The 25733-nt window shown below is 40.7% G+C and overlaps 1 protein-coding gene across 5 annotated transcripts in view; it reads right to left on the bottom strand.

The window, feature by feature from the left end:
• Positions 1-2836: 2836 nt before the first annotated feature.
• Positions 2837-25733, bottom strand: part of zanl (zonadhesin, like) — a 46176-nt gene continuing 23279 nt past the window's right edge. For 2 of the 5 annotated variants that reach the window (XM_033609998.2, XM_033610001.2), the window contains exons 24-53: positions 25420-25527; positions 23272-23441; positions 22875-23077; positions 22479-22623; positions 20778-21025; positions 20458-20635; positions 20150-20258; positions 19921-20015; positions 19630-19806; positions 18144-18352; positions 17892-18036; positions 17682-17779; positions 17379-17525; positions 17104-17268; positions 16815-16942; positions 15418-15689; positions 15125-15333; positions 13189-13333; positions 12811-13058; positions 12596-12725; positions 12310-12505; positions 10269-10430; positions 9947-10077; positions 6978-7180; positions 6742-6877; positions 5962-6099; positions 5720-5813; positions 5457-5501; positions 5224-5270; positions 2837-3225 (exon numbers count right to left, since the gene is read on the bottom strand). In XM_033609998.2, coding sequence (XP_033465889.2) covers positions 3170-3225; positions 5224-5270; positions 5457-5501; positions 5720-5813; positions 5962-6099; positions 6742-6877; positions 6978-7180; positions 9947-10077; positions 10269-10430; positions 12310-12505; positions 12596-12725; positions 12811-13058; positions 13189-13333; positions 15125-15333; positions 15418-15689; positions 16815-16942; positions 17104-17268; positions 17379-17525; positions 17682-17779; positions 17892-18036; positions 18144-18352; positions 19630-19806; positions 19921-20015; positions 20150-20258; positions 20458-20635; positions 20778-21025; positions 22479-22623; positions 22875-23077; positions 23272-23441; positions 25420-25527 — 4537 coding nt within the window. In that variant the 3' untranslated portion in view covers positions 2837-3169. The remainder of the gene's footprint in view (positions 3226-5223; positions 5271-5456; positions 5502-5719; positions 5814-5961; positions 6100-6741; positions 6878-6977; positions 7181-9946; positions 10078-10268; positions 10431-12309; positions 12506-12595; positions 12726-12810; positions 13059-13188; positions 13334-15124; positions 15334-15417; positions 15690-16814; positions 16943-17103; positions 17269-17378; positions 17526-17681; positions 17780-17891; positions 18037-18143; positions 18353-19629; positions 19807-19920; positions 20016-20149; positions 20259-20457; positions 20636-20777; positions 21026-22478; positions 22624-22874; positions 23078-23271; positions 23442-25419; positions 25528-25733) is intronic. The other 3 variants (XM_033610000.2, XM_033610002.2, XM_033610003.2) reach the window with 3 other exon arrangements.

Genomic DNA, 25733 nt, shown 5'->3' with positions numbered 1-25733 from the left:
GTTGACATTAATAGGTAACTAACATAACTTAAGTACATTTACTTAAGTATTGCAAATACAATTATGAGTACCTTACTTGAGTATTTCCATTTTACATGTGGTGTCACTCAAGGCAGCTGTGTAGGGCCCCTGTTGTTTTCTGTCTTTTCTATTGATTGTCTTTTTGTTTTTGAAAAGGTTTAATTTTTTATGTATGCAGATGATTCAACCATATATTCAGATGACATAAGAGCTTAGCTAAATTTGTGCTAAATTTTGGCTCTTAAGTCTGTCTTGTATTTTTTTGGTCTATCTATGGTAGGCTTTGGTTGGATGAGGTGTTTCTGGCTATAAGTCACTCATCAGAATGAGGAAATCCACTCATCAGTCTGTAAAATCTTGTGCCGACTTTTAGCTAGCTAGCTGCTAGGTCGAGATTTTCAAATGTAGACATCAGTAAACATTGAGTAAAAGATGGAGAACGGCCACAAGCAGAACTAGCATCCTGCCAGCCATTGTACATTGTGTTGGAAAAAAACTGGACGATCTCCATTTCATATCGGTTTCTGAAAGGATACCAGGAACTGGAATTTCTTGTGCTGAGCTGACAGAGCAGAGGATTCTGTAAGAGAAGGAGAGGAGTGTGCTTTATAATGAATAAGGACTGGTGTGATGGTGAAAATGTAAGGTGCTGTCCCGTTCCTGCTGTGGCACGCTGCTATATGATGTTCAGTGACGGCTGCAGACTGTCACAGCCCGCATTCAGGATAAGCAACCATGTGGCCATCTTGAGGAGGTTGGGATGTGTATAGTTAAATCATTCCACAACCAGAAACCATGGATTACCTGAACCATCTGGAAACATAAACAATGATGAAGCAGCAGCCAAATAACAAATAAAGGATTGATTGATTGATGCTACTTTATTCTCTCAACCCACTACATTTAGAAGGTAAATACTGTAGTTTTTCCTTCAGGTTATTTATTTGATAACTTTAGTTACCCTACAGATTTAGATTATCAATACGAATATTATCAACAAATAAAGATACCTTGCAGTTTATAAGTGATTAAAATTAGCTTCACCTTTACAACTGCAGCTTTACAGTGATACATATATTAGTCTATCATGATTAAAGTCCAAATATTATAATTATTTTGAGAAGTACTTACACATTGAGTACATCTGTACTTTAAATTTTGAATGCAAGACTTTTGCTTGAAACAAAGTATTTTTTGACAAAGAACAAAGTATTTTTAACCTATGGTATTGCTCCTTTTACTTAAATGACTTGAGTACCACCCCTGCTTAAAAAAATGTTGTGATATATTTAAACACCCATTCATGTCTGGAATATTTAACCAGTAAATAGATGTAGCAAAGAGCTTAGTAAAGTTTGCACAGCCATCAAAAATAAAATCAAAAATATTTTAAAAGATTCACAATCAATCTTACATTTACAAGAGACACACTGATCTCACAGTAGCCTACATGTTGCTGTTTTTTAATATACCTCCGTTTTATCTTTCAGTGTCTTCCAAAGATAGTATCATCCCCCTGCAGAGCCACCGCCAGAGGCACCATTTTAGACGTACACATGTGCGAGTTTGAGAGGGAAGGGTATCTGTCAGTCCATTTTTAATTTGGCCAATCAGAGGCTCACAATCCCCTGTCAGTCAAAAACTTTTTCCACCAGTTTTCCACCTCACAGTAGCAGGAGTAGTCAATATTTTAACTAGCTGGCTATGCAAGCGCTCGCTAACATCTGCATATCAACTCCCTGATCATAACAGAATATAATAACTTTAAACACTGCTCATATTATAAGACCCACCACAAGAAAGCATGTTCTTTGCTTTAATTATCGGACAATTAACAGACAATGAATCTTAGCTGTTTGTTTCTGGCGTGGATGGTCCAAAAGGGACAAGCCCACCTGCCCGGGAAAAACCTAATGCTGGCATCCAGAAACAAGTATCTGTGACCCATCGTCCGTTTGATAATGTAAACAAAGAACATGTTTCCTTGCAGTGGTCCTCCTAAAATGTACTGTGGTTAAAGTTGCTTTATTCTGTAATGTTCCATGTTCCATGATTAAGTTGACAAGTTTCGGTTGACGGTTTCTACCGTTTTTTCCCCCCGTTAAAGGGTTTTTTTGGGGGGAGTTTTTCCTTATCCGCTGCGAGGGTCCAAAGGACAGAGGGATGTTGTATGCTGTAAAGCCCTGTGAGGCAAACTGTGATTTGTGATATTGGGCTTTATAAATAAAATTGATTGATTGATTGAAGCAGACATTGTTAGCTAGCGAGCTAGTGCATTAGGTAGTGGAAAAGTTTTCTACTTCCACTTTAAACAAGCAATTGCCAATAAAAGGCTGACTTCATTTTTACAACAACAATCTTAAATATATATTTAACAATCTCCATCCGCACAACATCAAAGGGTCTGGTACTCACAAGTGTACATCTAAAATGGTGGCTCTCTGGCTCTGTGTTTCTCTGTAAATGTCCAAGATGTAATTGTTGGAAATTGTGATGTGCTGTCCTATTGCGGTTTAGATCTCTTTCACAGTAAACTGGTCTGACTTGCTATTACAGCAATTGGTAAATGTTTTCTATGAGAATGGACTCCCTTCACAACAGCAATGGATAGATGAGCTCTCGCTGTACTGCACTTAATAGGAAATCATGCATCATATGGGAGGGAAGACATGTTCTGGGAGAAAAGTATGGGATCAATCTAAACCAGATGGAGCATATGGGCATATGGGAATGGTAAGAATTCCTGTGATTTGGAGGAATGAAACATAGAGCCCGATCTATAATGGTCTTTAAGATGTGTTTTCACAAAGACAAATACACATTTTATTTATTTATTTTGCATGCATTTAATTTTGAAAATACAAACACACTTAAAGACACAGAGTAATTTTCACTTTTCTGTTAATTAAACATACACATCTGACTTAAATCACATCTCCAAAAGCATAAGTTAAGAAAGCAAAACATGGGCATATGAACAAACATTATATAATATTCACAACTCTCACAAGACTTCCTTCCTTTCTTACAGTTTTATTCTTTGTTTGAGGCCTGTTGAATACACTTCACTTGAATCCACATCATTCATGTTTGCCTCATAGAGCAGATGTTTTGTTACATTCACAGAAAGAGGCTACACAGTATGTCATCACATAGTAGTCACTTTATCATTCTGTAGGTCATCTATGTTTTTATATGGAACACCTAAAAGAAATAAGAGAGAAATATTAGAGCTGCACTAATAATCATCACCATGAAGAATTGCATTGTAGAATTTTGTCTACAGACAATAAACACAAATGGTAACTAAAGTTGACTTTAAAAGGAATTCCACTGTAAATAAATAACTGATTATAAACTCACGACAAATTATCACACTGTCTCAGAACTTTTCTCCTGTACTTATTAAAGTATAGAGTTCTTTTAAGGAAACTTTCTAGGAATTAGTTGGAGGCTGTTCGGAGATTACAGTTCCTTAAAATAAAACCTTGTAGCTAGGTTACATAAACACAATATATTTTTTGCCAATTTTCCTTAAACTGTGGCTTTTAAAGAGCCAACTGATGCCTGGTATTTACAGCTAAACAAGGACAAACTAATAAGGATGACACATTAATTCAATCAATACAAACCTATATAAAAGAATTACAATTAATAAAATACAATAAATATATTTTACATTTTGAATAAAGGTGAATAGAGGTCAAATGGAGCTCTTAATACATTTCTGTGGTGCATTTTCTATTTTAATATCTGCCCAAAGGGCTGAAACCTATTGTTTTGTACTGGTTTAATATTATCATTATTATTATTAGTTTTCTTTAAAATGTTATTGCCAATTCCCCTGAGGTGGAACATCATAGATACATGAAACTTTCACCAGTGATTGGAAGTTGTGACCAAATGCTGCTCAGCAAATATGACCCTAATCCACCAGATGGTGACACAGTAATTAAGGCCCAAAATTCTGTTTTTTTAAAAGGCCATGCCCCCCACACCATTAGTCTTATTCACCTGAAATTCGATATACATGTCCAGCTCAATGTGCTCTACAAAAAAACCCTCAGAGCCATTAAGGTCTGCCTCACCAGATTTTCTGCTACTAATTTTTTTAATATTTTGAAAAACACATTTTTAACATGTCCTCCTGAACTGTAGCTTGATTTGTCAATCATTTTAGGACCTAACTTATAAAAGGCTAATTGATATCTCACTGTGTTTCGAAGATACCAGATATCAGTAAGGGATGTCAGAGTTGCCGTAGAAGAGCATAGCCCAGCAAAAATTTGGATGTAAATGAATGAGCGACCGACCATTTTTTTAAATGCAGGTGTCAAAAACTGTCAAAGGTTTTCATCCTTTACATAACATTTTACTGACTATTTTTAAATGTAGTCTTAGTCTTGAGATCAAAAAACTGTGTGAGTGTTAGTCATATTTAGACAATGTAAACTTAAGCAAGATTTATACTTCTGCGTTGAATTAACACTGTACCTATGGCGTAGATTCTGTGTCAATGCAGAGCCTACAGTGTAGCCTGATGTGCTTATAAATGTAACTACATGTCACCTTCTCTCTATTTTTGTGAGCTGAAAACTATTTCCCTCAGTGGAGACAAAGCTTTTATTTACTTTTATTTCACAGATTAGAAACAAGAAATTGCGAAGACAATAAAGCCTCCACAAAAATAGCATTTTAACTCCAGTGTGTGATTTATCCTGGCTTCATATAAGTAGAGGAAATCTCCACTAGTTGCTAGGCTATTTTAAACAATGTAAAATGTCATAGGCTTGTGCTAATAATGTTAGCATGTTGTATGTGTTTGGCAGACAAGCTAGCAGACAGTTGTTTTATCAGTGAACCTTGTGAGTTGTAATGGATCCAAATTTGTAATGTTTCTGTTGTTAAATGTTGCTCTTGTCCCTGGCTTCATATGAGAGGAAATCTCTGCAAGCTGCTAGGCTAATTTATACAATGTAAAATGCCATAGGCTTGTGCTAATGACATTAGCATGTTGTAAGCCAATTTGTGTATTTGTGTCAGAAATTGTATTAACCCATATTTAATGTGTGTTTTGGATGTGTTTTGAATCAACGAAACTTTGGCTACTTTGGCTAGGCTGCGGTATGGGCTCTGCATAGAGCTGACGCACAAGTATAAATCCGCATTTACTTCTGAAAGACCAGTAATAACAATTCTTACCTGTTGATTTCATGCTGAACTTCTTCTCCTCGCTCTTCTTTTTCCTGCTGACAGAAACAGTGAGGTGAGACACATCAGAAAATAATTAATAAGACATGCGTGCCTACAGGCCAGAGTACAGAGGGATGAGATAGTGAAGGCACTCAGTAAATCACACCCTTCCCTTCCCAGTGCTGATACAGGATGCTCCCAGAAATTCCCAAAGAGGTTATGACACTGTAATTTTCTCTCACCCAGTGTGAGACGACTGCTGCTTCTGAATTACATAAACGTGTGACCTGCAATGAAAATCAGACTTTTATCTGGGCCTTGATACCAGTGTATATGCTGTGTTTAGTAGAGAGCTGCAGCAGCCTCCTCAGGCTGCTGGGAATGCCAGTCAGAACATTCTGCAAATGTCAGTCAGCAGTCGTGACACACACACACACATCTATGCACATCCTTCTACACACAAATACTTTGATATTTGCACATTGCAGAATCAGATGAGACTTACTTGGATTTTTGTTTGCAAACACATGCAATGGTGGCCACAAGTATGATGACGACGACTGCCACCAGAACGGCTATCAGGATGATCCACTTGGTTTCTGTAACATACAATTTAATTTAAACCAAACATTGATAACAGCAGTTCATTTCTACTAAAATAAAATTGATAAAATCTTTGAAATAAAGAAACCGGAAAATAAAAATGGATTCCCCAAGGGGTGATACAGATGTTTTAGCAGGTCGTACCCAGTCCTCCGCTTTCTGTTATCTCCACTTCGCAGTTTGTGCCTTCAAAGCCCTCTGCACACTGACAGGTATATGTGTTGTTGCTGGCTTCCTTACATGTTCCTCCATTCAGACAAGGGTAACTGAGGCAGGGACTCGCTGCAACACAAAAATGTTATATTACCGGTAAGTTTTTTTTTTTTTAAGATTATTTTTGTGGGCCTTTGCCTTTAATGGAAAGGACAGTGTGTGAAATGGGGAGACAGAGAGAGAGAGCGGGGACTGACACGCAACAAAGGATCGCAGGCCGGACTCAAGCCTGTGATCGCTGGAGCCAGGCAATGCCTCTGTACATGGGGCGCCGGCACTATACACTACTCTACCGATGCCTCGTTATTGAGGGTTTTTTTTCACAGTTTGATGTAGTTTGTTTCTCTCACAATCATTTTACATGAGACACCCAGTGTTAATAAATTAATGCAGCAGAGTGATAACAAGCATTTTCTCTGGGGTCCACACATAACAAACAAACATGACAGTATACATTCACAATGACAGTGTGATCCATACTAATATTCCCATTGTTTAGGTAAACTTAAAAGACAAAGAAAATAATATTAAAAAAAATACATAAATGAGATTAAAGAAAGAAAAATAAATCATAATAATAATAAAATAACATAAATACACATGATAAAAAATATAAATATCCTTATGTAGACAGGGCCTGAGTCAGTGGAGTTTTCACTGAAATGATATTGACTGGATTAATTTTCTTTTCATAGAAGCACAAACACCCACCTCTGTAGCAATCCCGTTTGAAGTTATAGATGGTGCAGACCTGACCAGCCTGGCAGGTCTTGGGCTGGCACACGGCGCCAGTGCTGGTGCATTCACAAGCCTCAGAACAATCCTCAGTCACAAACTTCTCCTTCAGCTGCAGGATGGAGGGAGAGAGGTGAGATGGAAGGTAGAAAGATATCATCACACAATGACACACAACCACTGCATTCTTTAACTCCATTAGAGTCTCTTACAGTGTAGTATCTGTTGAGGAAGGTGCAGCCGCACTGTGTGTATGGCACACAGTTCCCCTCACTCATGACGAAGCCGGCTGCACACTGGCACCCCTCCTGGCAGGAAGTGGTGTCACACTCGGAGGGTGCTGCCAAGTCGGCGCAGGAGGCGGGGCAAGGTGACATACAGGGGGAGTAGGTGCTGTTGGCACCACAGGAGAGGACTGGAAGAGACAGAGAAGTCACAAACCTGTGATATATAGATAATGGCTCATCACATGCACTTTTACAGTTCAGTTTTCAGTTCATTTTAACCAAGTTTTAAAAATGTGAATGCTTCTTGTCTCCATGTGCCTGGCTTCTGTTGGTTTTCAGTCATTTTTATACAACATAAACGTCTTCCCTTAAACTGCATTACTTCAGGCAGTCTATCTGATTTTCATACAGTACAAAAATGACTGGTAGTCTTGAATAGTAGGAACAAAACATGAAAAGCTTGTCAGCTAAAATGTAAAGTATACATGATTTGAGATCAATGGGCTAAAAACAGACTGTTTATTTTAATGGACGTAGCCACCATGATGTCACCCATTTGTTTGTGGACTCCTGTTTTGAAGACTTGAGTTTGACACTGTGCCATCGCCATCTTGGATTTTTGGAACCAGAAGTGACCATATTTAGACGAGAGGGTGGAGATATCCCTAATGATAGCTGCTAGCTTGGGTAGTGTCCTGCATTTACAGCTATATTAACAATGATGTTAATGTTTATTTATGCGAGCAAAAACAGGTTAAAAACCATTAAAGCTATAGCTGGTAATGTTTTGAGAGCTAGCAAGATTTGAAAGCGGCACCTCCTCTAAGCTCCACCTCCTGCTCCCCCTCACGTCAGTGCTCCGTCCAAAGCCACGAGCCCAGACATGCCTGAACGCGCAGCCTGCAGTCAGCAGAGCAGAGGAGAGCCAAATAACAAATTCCCCCAAAGCAAACAAATAATTACCTGTCCAACAGAAAGACAGCAACCTCTGCATCACTTTTCAGGCCCTTCAGCTCCTTCAGTTGTCTCCACCATTCAAAAGCTGGACTGCTGTTGATGTCTGGTTTGTCCTCTCACTTTATCCAAAGCCTTTTCTGCCTCTGACTTTGTTTTCTCAGCCTGTTTAGCGTAGCGAGCCGTTACAAGTAACACTGGAAGTGGTACTTGTGGCTGCATTTTCTCTGCCATTGTGCAGCAAACTCCTGCTTACTCAGTATTTCTGCTGAGGAGTGTGCTGAATATTTCCGGCAACGGTGACATGTGATGAGTGTGAGGAGGGGGGCTCAGGCAATACGAGACATGAAGGCATCTGATTGGTTCTTTCCATTCGCACCGAATGGCAGAGATTGGTCAGAGTTTTTACAGGCCTGCAGCTGCCACAGAGGTCGGTTTTTTTTCATTCCTTTTTCTGAACACATTATGTATTGACTACTCTCAGGATGGAAGGACCATTTTACCCAGTATAACAAAACGTGTTTCTGAACAGGATTATCAACTATAACTTTAAAACAAAATGTACTTAGGTGACCAAAATGTTACAGTTACCTTTCATGAACTGAAAACACACTAAAATAGTGACAGTTGCACCTATACTCATAGATCATATAAAATAATGGAAGTAGTTACCGTAATGTCAACCATTTGTTTATGGACGCCCATTTTGAAGCCTTGAGTTTGGCATTTTAGTCGTTGCCATCTTGTATTTTTGGAGCCAGAAGTGACCATATTTGGACATGAGGGGTAGTGTGCTGTATATATTGCTATACTTACCTGTGATAACATTAATGCTAATTTTCGCTAGCAAAAGAAAAGGCTTAAAACCATAAATACAAAATAAAAACTGAACATCCAACTTCTTAGAGGAACTTGTAGTTAAACCAAACACCGAACAAGACTTTTTTTAGGTGACCAAAATGTTACAATTAATTTTCATGAGCTGAAAACATATGGTCACCATGACCTCAACCATTTATTTGTGGACACCTGTTGTGAAGCCTTGAGTTAGGCATTGTGGCCTTCGCCACCAGGAAATAGTGCCAGAGCGCAGTCTGGCAAAAAACTGGACCATTTATAAATTTGGAGTGCTGCTGGGATGTACCGTTCGGAGATACAGAGCAGCATACTCTGGGCACTCTGTCAAGGGAGACGTAGAAGCAGGGTGCCAAGCAGAGTGAATGTGTGATTAACTGAACCATTTGTTAATTCATGGTGAGGTAGAACACTCGAACAATAGTCCGCTGATTTTAGTGTAGAGCTTCAGATTGGATTTACAAACGCATCACATATTTGAACAACAGGAAGGAGATAACACTAATGCTAGCTACTAGCTTAGTTAGCACAGTGTCTAAACATGTGGTAGGGACTTGTTTTTGTTTGTACCAGGCTGGGGTAATGTTTTTTTTAACATGGGGGTCTATGGGGACTGACTCACTCTTGGATCCAGCCTCAAGTGGCCATTAGAGGAACCATTAGAGGAACTGCAGTTTTTGCCACTTCAGCATTGGCCTCATTTTTTGCCCTGGAGGTTGATACATTCATTCATCCTCTTGAGGGTCGCGGGGGGGCTGGAGCCTATCCCAGCTGACATCGGGTGAGAGGCAGGGTATACCCTGGACAGGTCGCCAGACTATCACAGGGCTGACACATAGAGACAAACAACCATTGATGCTCCCATTCACACCTACGGGCAATTTAGAGTTATCAATTAACCTAGTCCCCAGTCTGCATGTCTTTGGACTGTGGGAGGAAGCCACGCTGACACGGGGAGAACATGCAAACTCCGCACAGAAGGGCTCCCACACCCGGGATCGAACCGGCAACCCTCTTGCTGTGAGGTGACAGTGCTAACCACCATACCACCGTGCCGCCCCCCTGGAGGTTGATGCTTGGCTAAAACAAGTTCTTCATTCTAACATTCACTACAATCACTCCACTGTTGTTATTCAACATCTTACCACAGCCCAGCTGCTTCCTCCATGATCCCAGTTTGACTCCAGCCTCCTGACAGGCTGCAGCATACGCTTCATAACTGGCACAACGCAGTGCTGCACTGCCATCCTCAGCGCACAGGTCAAACACACAGTCACTGAGGGACACACGGAAACACACTGAGCATGAGCAAGGGAGGCTGACTCACACAACGTTATGTCATATTTAGATTTGGAAGAAGGGTGTGAAGGGTAGTGTGTGTTATGCATGACATGAACCCGTAACTGTCTCCACAAGACAGTCTCACACACACACACACACGAACACACACACACAAAGACTACTCACTCGTGGTAGGGTTTAGGTGGCAGGGTTGCATGGCAAACAGCAAACGGCCCCTTGGAGTCAGACAGAGCTCCACACTGAGTCACACTGTTGTAGTCATTGAGCTGAGACTGAGAGCAGTCGGATGTCTCAAATCCTGAATCTGGATCAGTGTCCACCTCTCGCCTGGAGACAGACAGTCGGGTGGATAGATGAAGGATGGAGGAAATATAAATAATTAAATTTCCTGTGTCAATAACTGCATACCAGATTGCCATGACGTTTGCTTAGAAAATCTAAGGTCCAGAGATGATGATTGCCAGTGATTGTGGTCTGACCTTTTCTCCTTCCTCGCCATCTGCTGAAAAAGTCTATTTGACCTATACATAAGGCCATGACAAGGTATCTCTATCATTAATACTTGTATGTAAATACTTGTAAATAATAATAATTGCTGTGGATATTCATGGTCCCCACTCTACCGTGTGATAAACTTTTTTTTTTTTTTTTCTTTTTTTTTTACAAAAGCTTTCAGACGTATCCTACAGCCATCTTCAGTGAGTGGAACTTCATGTGTTATATATCATAAATAAAGGGGTTATGACCTCCCAAGTGACCAAGGTTTTTCCAAGGTCAAGAATGAATCTCCACACTAAGGAACCTGAATGTATCTAATCAGAACTTTCAACCATTATCAGGTCTCAGCAATGCAGCAGGTGTCAGCATTACCAGCAGTCTCCTGGGTTAAAGTCTTGTGTTAGGGTCATGGGTTAGGGTCCACCCCTACCTCCTTCCCACGCGAACTTGTTCATGTTATACTCCCTCATAATTACTATGGCTACTAGAGGTCAGTGAAGAATAGAAATAAATATGGGTTGTAATAAACTACTTGTACAAACAATTTATGGTGGTGTTTTTGGGGGAGGACAATCTTTATACAAGTAGGGCTGTAAGCATCATTTAACAGTGATAAGCTTGTTTATTGGTGGATAGTATGACTTGCTACAGTATAGAAATAAACATATTTCATTGTAATGTTTAAGATGTTATTGAATTTGTTATGTTACTTTGTTCATGTATATTTTGACCTCTTCATTGTGGTCCTAAGCGACATCTGTACATACCTGACAGATGAACAGGAAGTGGACCTTTACTTGTGAAATGTTCAGTTTGAGTAAATAAACAAGTGATGGAAGAGCAACATGGTTGTTTGTTGGCGTTGCTACTGAGCCAGCTCGACGTGTAAATCATTCTTACGTCGTCACTAACGTGGTTATATATAGAAGTGAGTTGAGATGAAGATGAAAACAATGCAGACTAAAGATTGCCACTACAAGGGCTGGGTATCTTTTAAAAAGTTACGACACTATTATTGATACCTGTACCCTTAAAGCAATACCAACAGAATACTTCATTCAATAGCATCTATGCCAACCTCATGCACTAAGAGAGCTTGTTAGGACGCTATATTTTTTGGCACCCAAAGATTACAGCATCTGGCACATCAACACAACACTTCTTTATCCTCTTTAAACAATATTCACAACCTGGATTAATTTTTTGAAAACCTGTTTTGGTTATGTGATCAGTGGAATAATCAAGAAACGGAAAAATATTCAGACTTTAATACCATCTCAGACGTAAGGGGGTCAGCACTTTTTTCGTCTCTCTTGTTTACCATGCCAATAAATCTGAATTAATTATACTTTTGTTCTCATGGTTTCAGTAAAATAAACTGAACAATTGAATTATGGAGAATATAACCGAGCTAACGATGTGTAGCATCTTCACATTACAGAAGTTTAAACATTTATATTTGTATGTGCAATCTTAACAGTTAACTAACGTTAGCTCAAGTGAGTAGCTCTAAGAACCTCTCTAAAAATGAACTGCTTTGCAGTGTCAATGGCAAGTGCAAAAAGGAATGCAGGTATCATTTGATTGGAGACGTTTCAATACTACTTGGTACTCGGTTATTTTGGTTGATACCGTAAAGATATTTAGTACTGATACCCAGCCCCAATACAAAGTGTATCTATTTCTGAAGCGGTGGAAGTGAATTTACCTGTGGACTGTGTGAGGAAGGTTGGAGATCTTCAGTCCATCAGCCTGTCGGTCACTGACCCTCCAGCTTTCTCCGAACATGTCCAAGTCCCGCACCACTGTTCCATCTGGCCTCATGTACTCATTTCTAGTAAAGCCATCGTAGTTTCCACACAGCCCTCTGACAGAGTTCTTATAGGTGCTGGGCAGGATGATCTCTGATACACAAAGAGAGAGACCGATAAGAGGAATGAATGGATTCGGAAACAAAGTCAGATAAAAAGGGCCGGGGTTCGTTCTTCTCTTACCTCCACGCATGTTGCCATCAAAGCGCACAGTGAGTCCAAAGTCAGTAGTGAGCTGGACCTGCCTGGAGTTCATCGTGATCGTCAACCCTTCAACTGGACTGAGAGGAGGTGCAACACGCTCCCCATTCACCTACAGGGGATACAGTATGCTTTCACCTTGTACTTTTTTTCTAAAAGCAAACAATACTTTAATCACACAAAAACAAACTACTTACCAGGACAATCTTCTTCTGAAGGAAGCGAACATTGACGCCGTAAACGTCGATGTACATCTGATCCAAGAACGACACCCTCCTGTTGCCCCCACGTCTGATGTTCTTCCCTCTCACCACCAGGGGTGACAGGGAATTGTGCAGGTTGTGGCCCTGAGCCAGGACGTAGGTGTATGGACCCTGGAAGTGATGGCTGAAACCGTCAAATGTTCGGTAGTGAGGATCCCCAGAGATGCTGCACTTGTCGAACTCTAGATAACATAAATGAAATGGTCAAAATGAGTTAACAATATTTTTCATTTTTAAGGTTTGAAGTCTAGCATGCACGCTGCCTTGTTACAGCATGGTGGAATATTATAAATGTTCAGGTGGTGCACTCACTGGTGGGTTTGCAGAACAGGTCTCCATATTTGTCCAGGGCACACACTGAGTTGGAATTACAGGTATGGTCCTTACATGTGATTTTGCCACCGAGGTTACAGATACACGAGTCAGCACACTTATCTGTCAGCCATGTGTCTCCCACCTACACACATATACACACAACAGACTTATTTAGATGTATAAACACAGTGATATATAGTTGTATGTTATATGCTGTATCTTTCCTCTCATTCCTAAGGACATGACTTAAAAGGATAGTGCACCCAAAAATGAAAATTCAGCCATTATCACACATGAAGGCGGTGCCGATGTCTCACAGTCTCGCGCAATCACACACACGTGAGCGGGGTCTACAGAGAGGCAGTTAGAGCTACAGGCTACAACGAGGCTAAAAACAGAGTTTAAATGATGTTTTTCCAAACAACTTTTTATGTCGGGGCTTCAGGACACTTGGATCACTACGGACGAGCATGGAGATATTCTGTTGTTTCAATTATGTGTTTTTTGGACGTTTTAATCTGGGGCGCCCAGCCTCCTTTAGATGGAGTTTTGTTGCTAGCCCCATCTCCACAAGGGATGTGAGGACTCTAAAACTTCACCTGAGCCTCCCTCTGCATATGGGTGAGTAGATAATGGCTGAATTTTAATATTTGGGTGCACTATCCCTTTAAGTCACATTTGTGGAATGTATGTTCCTGCTGCTCCTTTACACCTGAGGTGCTTCAGTTGGTGGTGCTAAGACATATTCAACACTAGGGGTGGGGGAAAAAATCGATACAGCATAGTATCGCGATATTTTGCGTGGCAATATTGTATCGATACATGAACACCAAGCATCTATCTTTTATTATATACATTAGTAAGTTCTGTAAATACATATTTGAATACAACTTTGACGAAATATTATGACTCCACTAGATGGTGCTGATGTCTTTTTACCTGGTGAGGTCAATAGAGGCCCCAGTGAGTGCCATTTGGCAGGAAGTTCATCAAAACAAAGATGGGAGCACAGGAGAAAGAAAAATGTCTGGACTTATTTTGGATTGTTTAACAGGGAAACAAAGGAGGACTTGACACATGCGATTTGCAAGCAGTGTCATATGGGAATAAAATACTCCAAAAAATCAACCAACACTGGACATACTTAGCTTGACAAAACTACCCTCTAACTTCGTTAGAGCTAAGAAAATAACACAATCCATCACCTACTTTTTGTGCAAAGATTTGCTGAAAGTCACACTGGAGCAAACGATGCCATTAGGACAAGCAACCACAACATCCCTATGGTTACATGGCTAGACACTTTAGTGAACATCTTGTTTCCCTAAAACAGTGTGAAACGGGCTTTGATGAATGTTTCTCTCATTTCATCGATGTGTCACAGGTGTAAGCAATCAGCTGCAACATGTTTATAAACCACATTCTGGTAGATCTTTACTTATTGTACATACAAGTTTTGTTTTTAATTTCACATTTGCTTTAGCATTATATGTTTTCCCATGCCAATAAACTCCCTGTGAACTGAATTGAATTCAACCTCACTGTATTGTTTCAATACATTATTTTTTTGCCATGTTTTGTTGTTTTTGTTGTTTTATTTACTCTGTAATTAACACTGAATATCACTGTTCTTTTAATAACAAAAATGAAACACCTGTACAAACAAGTGGTACTTTTTTTTTCTTATTCCTTATTCCTGTAATTCTTTTATGGACTTTGAGATGTATCTTTAGACCCCTCAGTGGTTGCTGACCCCAGACTGGAAACCACTGATATAGATCCTACCTTTTGTCTGGGTCTGTACTAAGATCTACTGAGAGAAGTTTACCTGCACCTTAAAAGCTTAGAACCTGAATGTGTCTTTGATGTTCTATGATAACACATCCTGTTTAGGCCCCCCAGCCTGCAGCTGTATGCACTTTGCTTAACTCACATCATGGTATTCTCCATCTGAGTCCAGACAGCCACATTTATCCAGAGGCACACATTTGCTGTCACTGAGGACGTAGCCAGCGTCACACTGACAGCCCTCCACACAGGTGGTGGGAGGGAGGTGGCAGAAGATGGGGAAGAGGTCGGAGCAGGTGGGGGGGCAGGGGGCAGTGCAGTCTGAGTAGTGGCTGTTTGGAGGGCAGGGAATGGCTGTAGGGAAGAAGCACAAGTATAAAAGAGGGGTAAAACTAGAATCCTTATTTCAAACTTTTAATCAGCGTCACTGTGACTTACGACAGAAGGTGTTGTTCCTCCAGCTGATGGTGACTCCGGCGCTCTGACAGGCCTGAGCGTACGCCTCCACGTTGTCACAGAGTGTCGCCTGCATGCCATCATACTCACACATGTCATAGATGCAGTTACCCAGGAAGGCCTCGGGGGACACCAGAGAGTGGCAGGGCTTGAAGCGGTCGGAGAGGATGACTTCGGCGCACTGAGCCTCATACAGCTTCTCTTCTTCTGCAGTGCAGTTGGGGTGGATGTCTGGGCGAGTGTCTGGCTGACAGCTGGAGCGGAGAATGTTTGGATGAATGTTTAAGTCAGGAATGTTGTCATTTTTGACTAAGATGACGTGTAAGCTCATGCTATTTGAAAGACACTCCATCTCACATAGGATATATTACTGATGTTCTTTTTGATTTTTTTGCAATTGCAGTATACCAGTTTACTGAGGAAGACCATTAGATGTGGCTGAAAGCTCTGAAAAGCTAGTTAAAGCTGGGGTGGGCAGCTTCATTTTATCCTCATTAAGCAAACAAACTTTGAGCATGTTGTAATTCAAGTAGTCTGAGAGAAAATGAGACTGTTTTCAGGCTTCAGAAATGGCTGAGAGAGGAAACTTTGGTCAATCACAGGTCATTTCTGAGAGAGGGTATTCTGATTGGCTTTTGGGAAATTACTAAAAATTAATGCAAAAGTTGCTCTTCCAGCAACATCTGCCTACACAGCAACCCAAAAATAGAAGACGGACTGATCAAAAACAGAGTCTAAATGAGAGTCTGACAATAAATGTCAATATTGGCCAAGTGTTTTAGAGATGAAGAAAAATGTTAATAGTAATACTAATAGTTTAGCCTTCTGCTAGCCAATACTAAATGCTCAAGGCTGCGGCTTCAAGGTGAGGTTAATGTACCGTGGGTTGGCTAGTTGCTAATTCTTGTCTCATTTGTGGTCTGATAAACAAGGGGGAGAGAGTGAAACAAGGAAGGGCTAAGTGAATGAGCTCAGCTCTTCAGGCTGCTGCCCACTCTCCTCCTAGAGAAGCAGTCCAAAACAGCAGGAAGTAAGGTGGAGAGACAGTGGAGTGGCTGGCCAGTTAACTCCTGTCTTATTTATGGTCTGGTTAACAGTGCGAATGAGCTGCAGGCAACTCTACAATGAAATATGATAAAATAAATCAATGTATGGGTTACTGTATGAAGCGTGTGCATATGCCTATTGTCGTCTGGTGGGAGGAGCCTAGGACAGAAAGGGGAGTGTTGCAGGAAGAGGGTGTATTTTCAAATTCTGTTTTTTTGCCTTTTCCAGATTTCTGCCTACCCCAGCTTGAATGAACCTTATGATTATTTTGAGTCTTGTGATATAGGCCTCACACTGCCCAGATAATCATAGTAAACCATGTGTGCACTGACTCAGGATCACTGTCTCCTTCTGATTTCCAGCTGTTGCCCAGTTCAATCACATCCTTGGCTGGTTTCTTGTTGGGCATCAGGTTGTCATCGGAGGAGTTGTGGTTGTAGTTCCCACACATGCCACACAGCTGGAGAGGAGGCAGATGATACTGGGTTATTATTACAGTGTTTCATACACTGAGGGACCTCGACCAGGTTGCATCTTGTAGCATTCATAATCCAGTAAAAAATAACAAGCGTCTACAATTAGAAAGGAATTAATAAGACAGTGAGTCTTATGTCTTCATACCTTGTTGAAGTATTCTCCAGGAACAGTGATCTCCAGGTGATGGACTCCGTCAAACTTCACCTGCAGACCAAAGCTTGTGTCCAGCAGACTGTAGGATCCACTGGTTATCACCTTGGCTCCAGACGTGTCGATGGAAACTGGGGTTCGCACCCTCCGTCCATTCAGCTGATGCAAGACAGACCGAACACAGACATTAGTCAGTCACTAATGCTGTGTCCCATTTCTGTTCTCTGCAGCTGTGAGCCAATTTAATATAAAAAAAACCTGTTCCTTACCAGAACTCTGCGACTCTTCTGCAGTTCAACCATGTTGTCATGGGGCAGGTAGACTTTGACAGAGCGGACATAGGAGGCCTCTGGTTGACCGCGCTCTTCGTTTTTAGCCACTATCTTGAAGGGAGTTACCTTAGTGGCATTACACACCTAAAGGATTCAGAAAAAATCATTTGAAACAATATGTTTCCTATAGTTTAAGACTGGTTTACAACAGACACACAGCAGGCAAAGCAGTCAACAGCACTAACATGTCAAATGAGTCAAGTTAAAAAAGAAAATTTGAAGGTCAAATACACCCCATACCTCCACCAGAGTGTAAGTGCAGGTGCCCATGAATGTGTGCATCACTCCATCGAAGGTATAGTAGTGAGGATCTCCAGCCACGTGGCACACTCCTTTACCTGAGGAGGAAAATGTGGCTCAGTGAAACATGAAATGATGAACAAAAATACAATTTATGATATGAAAGTATTCCTCAAATGTCGATGCAGCTTCAGGTGTGGTGAATCTTACCTGTAGAGTGGCAGTCCAATACTCCATCTACAACCTTACACTCCTGTGCAGGGCTGCACTGCCAAGGCTCACAGGTGATGTTGTGGTTACCGTTACACCTGCAGCGCTCTGAGCAGTCCGTCTCTGTGAACCAACTGTCTCCCACCTACACACACACAAACACAACAGTGCACATAAATAAGTTCAGTGCATGTTTAAATATATTTTCTAGCAATTATTAATTCCAATAATTCCACCTAATTCCACACTTACAGGTCTGTAGTGTCCATCTTCATCAGTGCACCCACACTCGCTGAGTGGGACACATTTATCTCCACTGAGGATGAGGCCAGGGTTACAGACACATCCCTCCACACAGGGCTGGTTGCAGGAGCCACCGGGGCCCGCGGGGTCCTGACAGCTGGGCTGGGAGCAGGCAGGGCCGCATGGGTTGTAATGACTGCCTGGGGGGCACTTCAGAGCTAGAGGAAGGAGGACGGATGCAAAAGGGATGTTTGCAGGATGTTTTGTAAAATACATGCATTAATATCTAGCTTTTTTCTTCAAATGTAAAGCTGCAATTAATGTTTTTTTTAATTACGCTCGCAACTGAATGTTGACCAGGATTTCATTACTGATAAATCCTGTCATTGTGTCGAAATACTAAATACCAATTAGCAAGATATTGATATGTGGGGCATATCAAACTCAAATCTTAAAATTAAAATTCATTGAACTATGGCGTTTAATTGTTCTCAAAACCAGCACCCATGAAAACTAGGCATGTGTATGTGATACAAGTGTACAGAACAGTATCCACAACCAGAAAACCGTCCTTGCAGGCAGCATTTCTGCTGCACATGCACAAAGCAAGTACAGCTATGGGGTATACAAATGTGCAGTAAATGAAAACAACTAGGCTACTGTCAACATAAATGACACATGCTGGGCAACATAAATAACTCACATTCACTCCGACTTCACCTGGACTATAAGACAAATATAATATAATAAAGACATTAACGTTAATTGATGCTTGTGAGCACCATTGTTGGTTTCTGGGTAAATGTGTGGCTAATTAACTTAGCTATCATTGCTACCATTAATGATGGTTGATTGATTAATACTTGCAAATTGCCCAACAAAGACATTTGTTTCCACTTCATGCATTTACTGAGACTTAATTAGCAAAACATTATTTATTTCCACCATTTTTTATTACTACATTGGGGGGCCTTGCCCTTTTCAGAATGATTTCAGTGAACATTGACTTTTCTGGGAAGCACTTTGTTTAATTTCATTTTACTGTTGCACTGGAGACTTGGGAAACAATGTTAGGCTATAAACGAACTACACTACAATCACATGACCTAACGTCACCTTCATGACAAGACTGTAAAGCCATATTCAGCGCAACACAGCTTTACATGATGACGTTCTGCCGCCACTTGTTAATGCCTGTTTTAAAAACACAAAGAAGCTTAAAAGAAGTTCATGAGTGGGGTATTTACATAAGTATTTTATGTAGGAGAACAAAACTTGAAAGTCTCTTAAACTTGTGTTGACCACAGAGCGTATTTCAGAAATCTAACCAAATACCCATTCGAAAAACCCATTGACTTTAAGACAGAGAAACCAGGAGTGGTAAGATGCTAACTCATGTTTAGTTTTAGAAGTCATTCCTAATATACTCTATTTGTAGTTTTAGTACAAAACTTGGAAGAGGTCCTCTTTGCTTTCTACAGACACACAGACTTACGACAGAAGGTGTTGTTTCTCCATGCAATGGGGACTCCTGCAGCAGCACACATGTCAGCGTAGCTCTCTATGGCCTGGCACAGAGCCACTGTCTGACCTCCAGTGGCACACATGTCGTACACACAGTTTCCAAAGTATGGTTCGGGGGGCACAATGGAGTGGCAGGGCTTAAAGATACCTGAAGTCCAGATCAGAGACATAAAGATGAAGTGAAGGTGTATGCCAGACAAACACATTTTACTGCATGATCACTTTCACTGTGGCATTGGGCTACTGTGTGTGTGGGTCATACCATTAGGATCGGTGATCATGCCGCAGCTGGTGGGCTTCTTTGCCTCCTCCTCCACCTTTTCATCACAGTCTTCCTGTCCTCCACCGTTGGTGCAGCTGGTGAAGAGATGGAGTAAAGTGATGATTTTTGTGGATGTTCGTGTACACATAAATTTAGATGCTTTTCATAAATCCTTTTTTGTAAATCTTGGCCAAGTCTCATATATTCTGTATTTTGCGATGTGACTCACTCAGGCCGTGGGTCAGGAACTTGCCAGCTGTCTCCCAGTTCATTGGTGTTCGCAGCTGGTGTATTGTCTGGTTTCAAGTTGTCATCTTTGGAGTTTCCATTGAAATTGCCTGCCAGGGAAACAAACATTAAAGGGACTGTGCTAAATTTAAAGCATATGAGTTATCTGCACACATAATTGTCAACATGGAGGTGGCTGAGCTGACCGCTAGCAGCTAGTGGTGTCTAGCATAAAACATTTTAGTGATGTTTAGTATAGTAATAGGAGCCTGAAATGGGACACAAGTAATAAATGATACTGGTACTTACCACACATGCCACAGAGTAGGCCGTTGTAGGAGGTTGGCAGGGTGACGTCAGCATGATGGTTACCATCGAAGCGCACCCTCAGGCCGAAGGATGTCTCCAGGACGACAAACTTGCCGCTCAAGTAGATTTTAACTCCACTGATGGAAGTCACAGGTGGGACGACCACTGTCCCATTGACCTGATGAATGTAGAGATGTTTATTACACAAAAGATTCACTGACTTGCTGCTTGTTAATTTGCTATCAATAAACTATTTTTTTCAGCCCTAAATATTATAGACGCCTGATCCTAAAATTAACTGTCCCTGTCAGGTAACGTACCTGGACTGTGCGGCCCTTGCCGAGGATGACAGTCACACCATTCACATTGATCACCACAGCCCTCACGTAGGAAACCTTCTTATTGCTTCCTCTGTGCTCATTCTGGGTGTCAACAGTGAAGTACGGCACACCGGAGGAGACATTGCAGGGTTTGCTCAGGGTGTAGGAGCAGGCTCCCATATAATGGTGGGTGTGTTTGTCAAAGGTGGTGTAGTGGGGATCACCAGATACTGAGCAGATACCACTTCCTGAACAAGAGAGATAAAAATTTCATGAAATTCATAAGTTTCCATACAAATATTTAAAATGATCTTCAAAATCCAGTGCTGCATAAACCTCCCTATGGGCAACAGAAAGCTAGTGGGAACTTCTTAACCCCCGTTTCTCCATTCTCTGCACATTGTGTACAATTTGTTTATTGTGTGTATTTATCAGTCTAGATAGTTTTGGTGTGAGTTGCTGAGTGCTGGAGATATCGGCCGTAGAGACATCTGCCTTCTCTCCAATAAAATGGAACTATGGCACTCAGCTTGTGATGCTCAAAGTGCCAGAGAGTCAAAAAAAAAAAACATTAAAAAAACTCTACAGCAATTTTTCTTTCCAGAAATCATGACCACCTTACTCAAGATAATCACCACTCAGAAGTAATTGTGTATCTACTCATGAGCTGTAACGTTAGCTAGCTCAGTGTTGCTCGGTGAGCTACAGTGTAGCTGTAGATGCACACTACCTTCTGTGTGTTGATAAGAAAATAGTGAAACTGCTCACAACAAGGTCAGTGGATTATCTTTAGTAATCGGCTCATAATTTATTTATTTACTTATTTTTTTCAAGAGAAGGCAGACACACCAAAACTATCTAGGCTGATGAATAGCACTACAGGTAAGATGAAACATATGTATTGTTGATTTGGAGATGATGTGTCACTTTAAAACTAGACTTTGACACAAGAACCTAATTTAGTGTTTAAGATGCACAAGGAGATTTTGGGGAAAGTAACCTGGAGAAGTGTTATTTAGATTCTGTGTTAGCTGATCAACATCCCACATTGTGATCCTGGAACAACATTGCAATCAACCAATCACAGCCCCCTGACATCATCAGTGTGCTGCTATTGCACTTTTTTCCCCAAAATTCCTATGTGTTTCATCTGAACTAAGCTAGGTTTTCCAAAATGACATTAGTAAAACTAAACAAAATCCTTAGTAACGCTGAACAAAGAGGCCATAGCCATATGACACATATTTTAGTTGACAATATAATAAAACTTTTTTAAATTGGTGTATAGGCTACACAGTTTTACAAAGGGAGAATGAAAGAATCACTTTAGATGTACAACAATTATAAATACAAAGTCAAAAATGTTTAAAAAAAATTACTGTTATTTATTTTTATATAATTTTTTGTAAAACACAAAAAAGGCCACAGGGAGCACTGGAGAGGGGCTAAAGAGCCACATGTGGCTCCAGAGCCACAGGTTGCCCACCCCTGTCCAAGCAACCTTACTTGTTATCATAGCCTACCCTCTTCGCAAGCAGGATAGGGATTCTGTTCAGTGTTAATGAGGATTTTGTTCAATTGTACTAACTTCAATTTGAAAAGCTAGACTAGCTCTGAAGCGCACTAAAGACTTATGAAAGTGTGGTGTGTGTGTGTGTGTGTGTGTGCGTGGGTGCGTGTTTGTGTGCGTGTGAAACATACCCAGCGGGCGACATTCATATTCTCCATCTTGCAGCTGGCAGCTCTCAGTGGTTGGTTTACAGCTGCTGTTGTGACACTGGATCAAACCTCCACTGTGACACACACACTTCTGCTCACAGCCCTCCAAGTACCAGTTATCATCCACCTGACACACACACACACACACAAACCAAATTATACATTATACAGGCAGATACAATACAATATAAATTCATCAAGCCTGCACAAAAACACCACTGTTAGATTATGTACATTACATTGTGGTAAACTAAAACAACACAGTTTTACTGTTGAGTATGTGCTTCATCATTGTCTGTTCATGCTGTTCAAAACAAATTCTGGGAATGTATCAATACTTAATGTGAGTGAAATCACTTGCAGGTTGTATCCACTTACAGGGTGATAGTTTCCACTGGTGTCCACACAGCCACAGTCCCTCAGTGACACACACTTGTCATTGCTGAGGACGAAACCCGGGTTACACTCACAACCCTCCACACATACGTCCTCGCAGCCAGGCGGTCCGACCACACCAAGACATGTCTCTGGACACGAACTGGCACACAGAGAGTAGGAGCTGTTGGGAGGACAGGCCAGGGCTGCATAGAGAAATGGAGGGATGACAGATGGAGGGAGGAAAGATGATGGACAAAGGGATGGTAGGTGAGTAAGATGAAACAAATCATTTGCAATGACAGGAACACTCAGGACCTCCTATTCCCCAGTAGCAGAGAAGACAATAATCCTCTTTGGAAAAAAGAAAATTCATCACATTAAAATACTGAAGACTTACGACAGAATTCTGGAGTCCTCCACGGGTGAACCTTGGCTCCGGCGCTCTGGCAGGCATCGGTGTAGGCCTGAAGCTGGTCACACAGTACATGCTGTTGACCATTGAACTGACACATGTCATACACACAGCTTTGGAAGAATGGAGTGGGATTCACCACACTGATACACTCCCTGAAACAGAGAAAAACACAAAGAAAATCCCAACTAATGACATACTGCTGGTTTTATTTGTACCATCCTCTGGATTGTTCCTTGAAAAAATACAAATATAAAAATGTTTTAATGTTGAGAATAGTTTTATGCTTTTTATTGGAAATTCTGACTGCAGAACAATATAATACATATAAAAAAATAACTTATATGAATGTGTATGTGTGTGTTTTGGGGGCGGGTGCTTTATTGTGGTTCAGAGTCCAGTGCTATCCATGTGATTTTCCTAGAACAAGCTATAACTGTAATCTGAAATAGATAAATGAGTTAGATAACCTTTGTAAAGATACCACAAACACCCAACAAATGTCTGTGTAGCTGTAAAGTAGCGACAAAACTGAACCAATAAACCATCATTTGAAAATATTCAGACTAATGTCAGTATCTACAATCACACCCTCTGACTAGCCTTTGTCCACAGCGTGTTATCTGATACACCTCCATCCCGCGAGATAAACAAGTGCTGACTTAGTGAAGATTTTACCCAAAGAGGTCAAATAGATGCGATGACTAACTTTGGCAGAAAAATTTGCTTAACATGAAAAATGGAATCAGAGATATGTGCTGTTTCAGTGTTTTCTGGTTTTAACAATGTACAGCAAAATAAGCCATTTAACACTGTGAACAGAGCCTGTAGTAAGCCTGAATTCATGCTGGTAACATTGACTTTTCAGGTGTATGAAGTTTATTAAGGTTTCAAAAACTATGTCTCAGTGAACTCTGCTGTCCATCCTGATGTTCACTACGTTTCAAGTCTTTTTATTTTCACCAGTGGCTAGGGGCATAGACACAGACAGTGCAGGTGGTGCAGTTGCACTTGGGCCTGTGAGGTGCAGGGGCCCATATAGAGTGTTTTATTCAAGTTTTATTAGTGGATGGCCCCTTGAGATGAAACATCTAGTTTTTGAGGAGCTCCAACACAAAACATACAACACACTTCATTACAACTGACACAGTCACAACATAAAACATACATACATGGCTCTCATTTACTGACCCACCTCCACATACTTCCCATATGCCCACAATACTCGCGCATAATAAAAGGGATGTATATGCCACAAGACACCATGAGTGTGGGGCCTCCAGCAACATGTTGGGCAGAGTATGGGCCTGTTGAAAGACCTTGGAAATATGTCTGTGTTAAATGATGAACTCTCATCAAATTAAAAATTGTAAAAAAAGAAAAAAAAAAATCCAAGGCACAAACAGCCTTCTTCAAGAAGGCTGTTTGTGCCGCTACGTGTGGGTTGTATCCCAGCTCCATTTTTAATAGTGTGTCTTACATTTCATCATGAAATAGCCATCTGAATAAAGGCTTTTTACATTTTTTGCTAGAGGAGTGCCTTGGATTTTTTTCTTTTTTGTATTTTTGGGTCCCTTGCCAAAGAGCACCCTCATCACGGTTGTTCTGACTTCTGAGCACTCTGGACTTCTTTTCTCTGAAAATCAAAAATTGTGCTATTTGCCACATATGCCTTTGAAAAAGGCAAATCCATTAGCCATCTTGTGTTGTTTTTTTTGTAAAATAGTCTGTAGCATCTATAACAAAATCATATGGTTATTCTACATAAATTATAAAGTATTAAAACAATTAAATTAAATGAATAATTTCTTTGTTTCCTTTTTTCTTGTCAGATACACATATGAAATGATGCCTGCTCTAAAATGTATTAATCGAAAAGTGGATAAAATATGACAAAAAGTTCTACCACGGGGGAGGTATTGAATACTCTTAAATTTGGGTTAGGGTTAGGGTAAGGGTTAGATTTTAAGTCCCCAGTCCAGGCGAGGCACCAAAACCACGCTATGGTGTGTAGTGTGCCTTCAGTCAGATGCCATACTTCCTTTTCATCTAAACAGGAGAATGCCCCCTAGTCTAACAGTTGGAGCAGGCCAGAAATTAATAATAAAAAAAAAAAAAGATCGGCTTTCTCACCTGAAGGGTCCGGCAGGGTCTTTGATTTTGCCACATTTGTCTGGTTTCACCACTTCAGCTTCAAGTTTGGGGTCACAGTCGGGGTCAGGCTTGGTTCCTGGGGTACACCTGATCAACACAAACACAACTACAGTGTCACATTTTATTTCATTTATCCTTGGGAAATATGGCAGTATAAATTTATGACATGTATTGTCTCAAAATGAATTATCTCTTCATAATTACAATAGTTTCTCTGCAAAATAGAATTAATGTCCCTTTGTGAACAAGACAAAATCCATATATTGCACATCACATACAGAAATTTCACAGGA

The sequence above is a fragment of the Epinephelus lanceolatus genome, chromosome 22 (genome assembly GCF_041903045.1).
Source record: "Epinephelus lanceolatus isolate andai-2023 chromosome 22, ASM4190304v1, whole genome shotgun sequence".
Classification (NCBI taxonomy): Eukaryota; Metazoa; Chordata; class Actinopteri; order Perciformes; family Serranidae; genus Epinephelus; species Epinephelus lanceolatus.
This window is presented reverse-complemented; position numbering and strand designations above follow the sequence as displayed.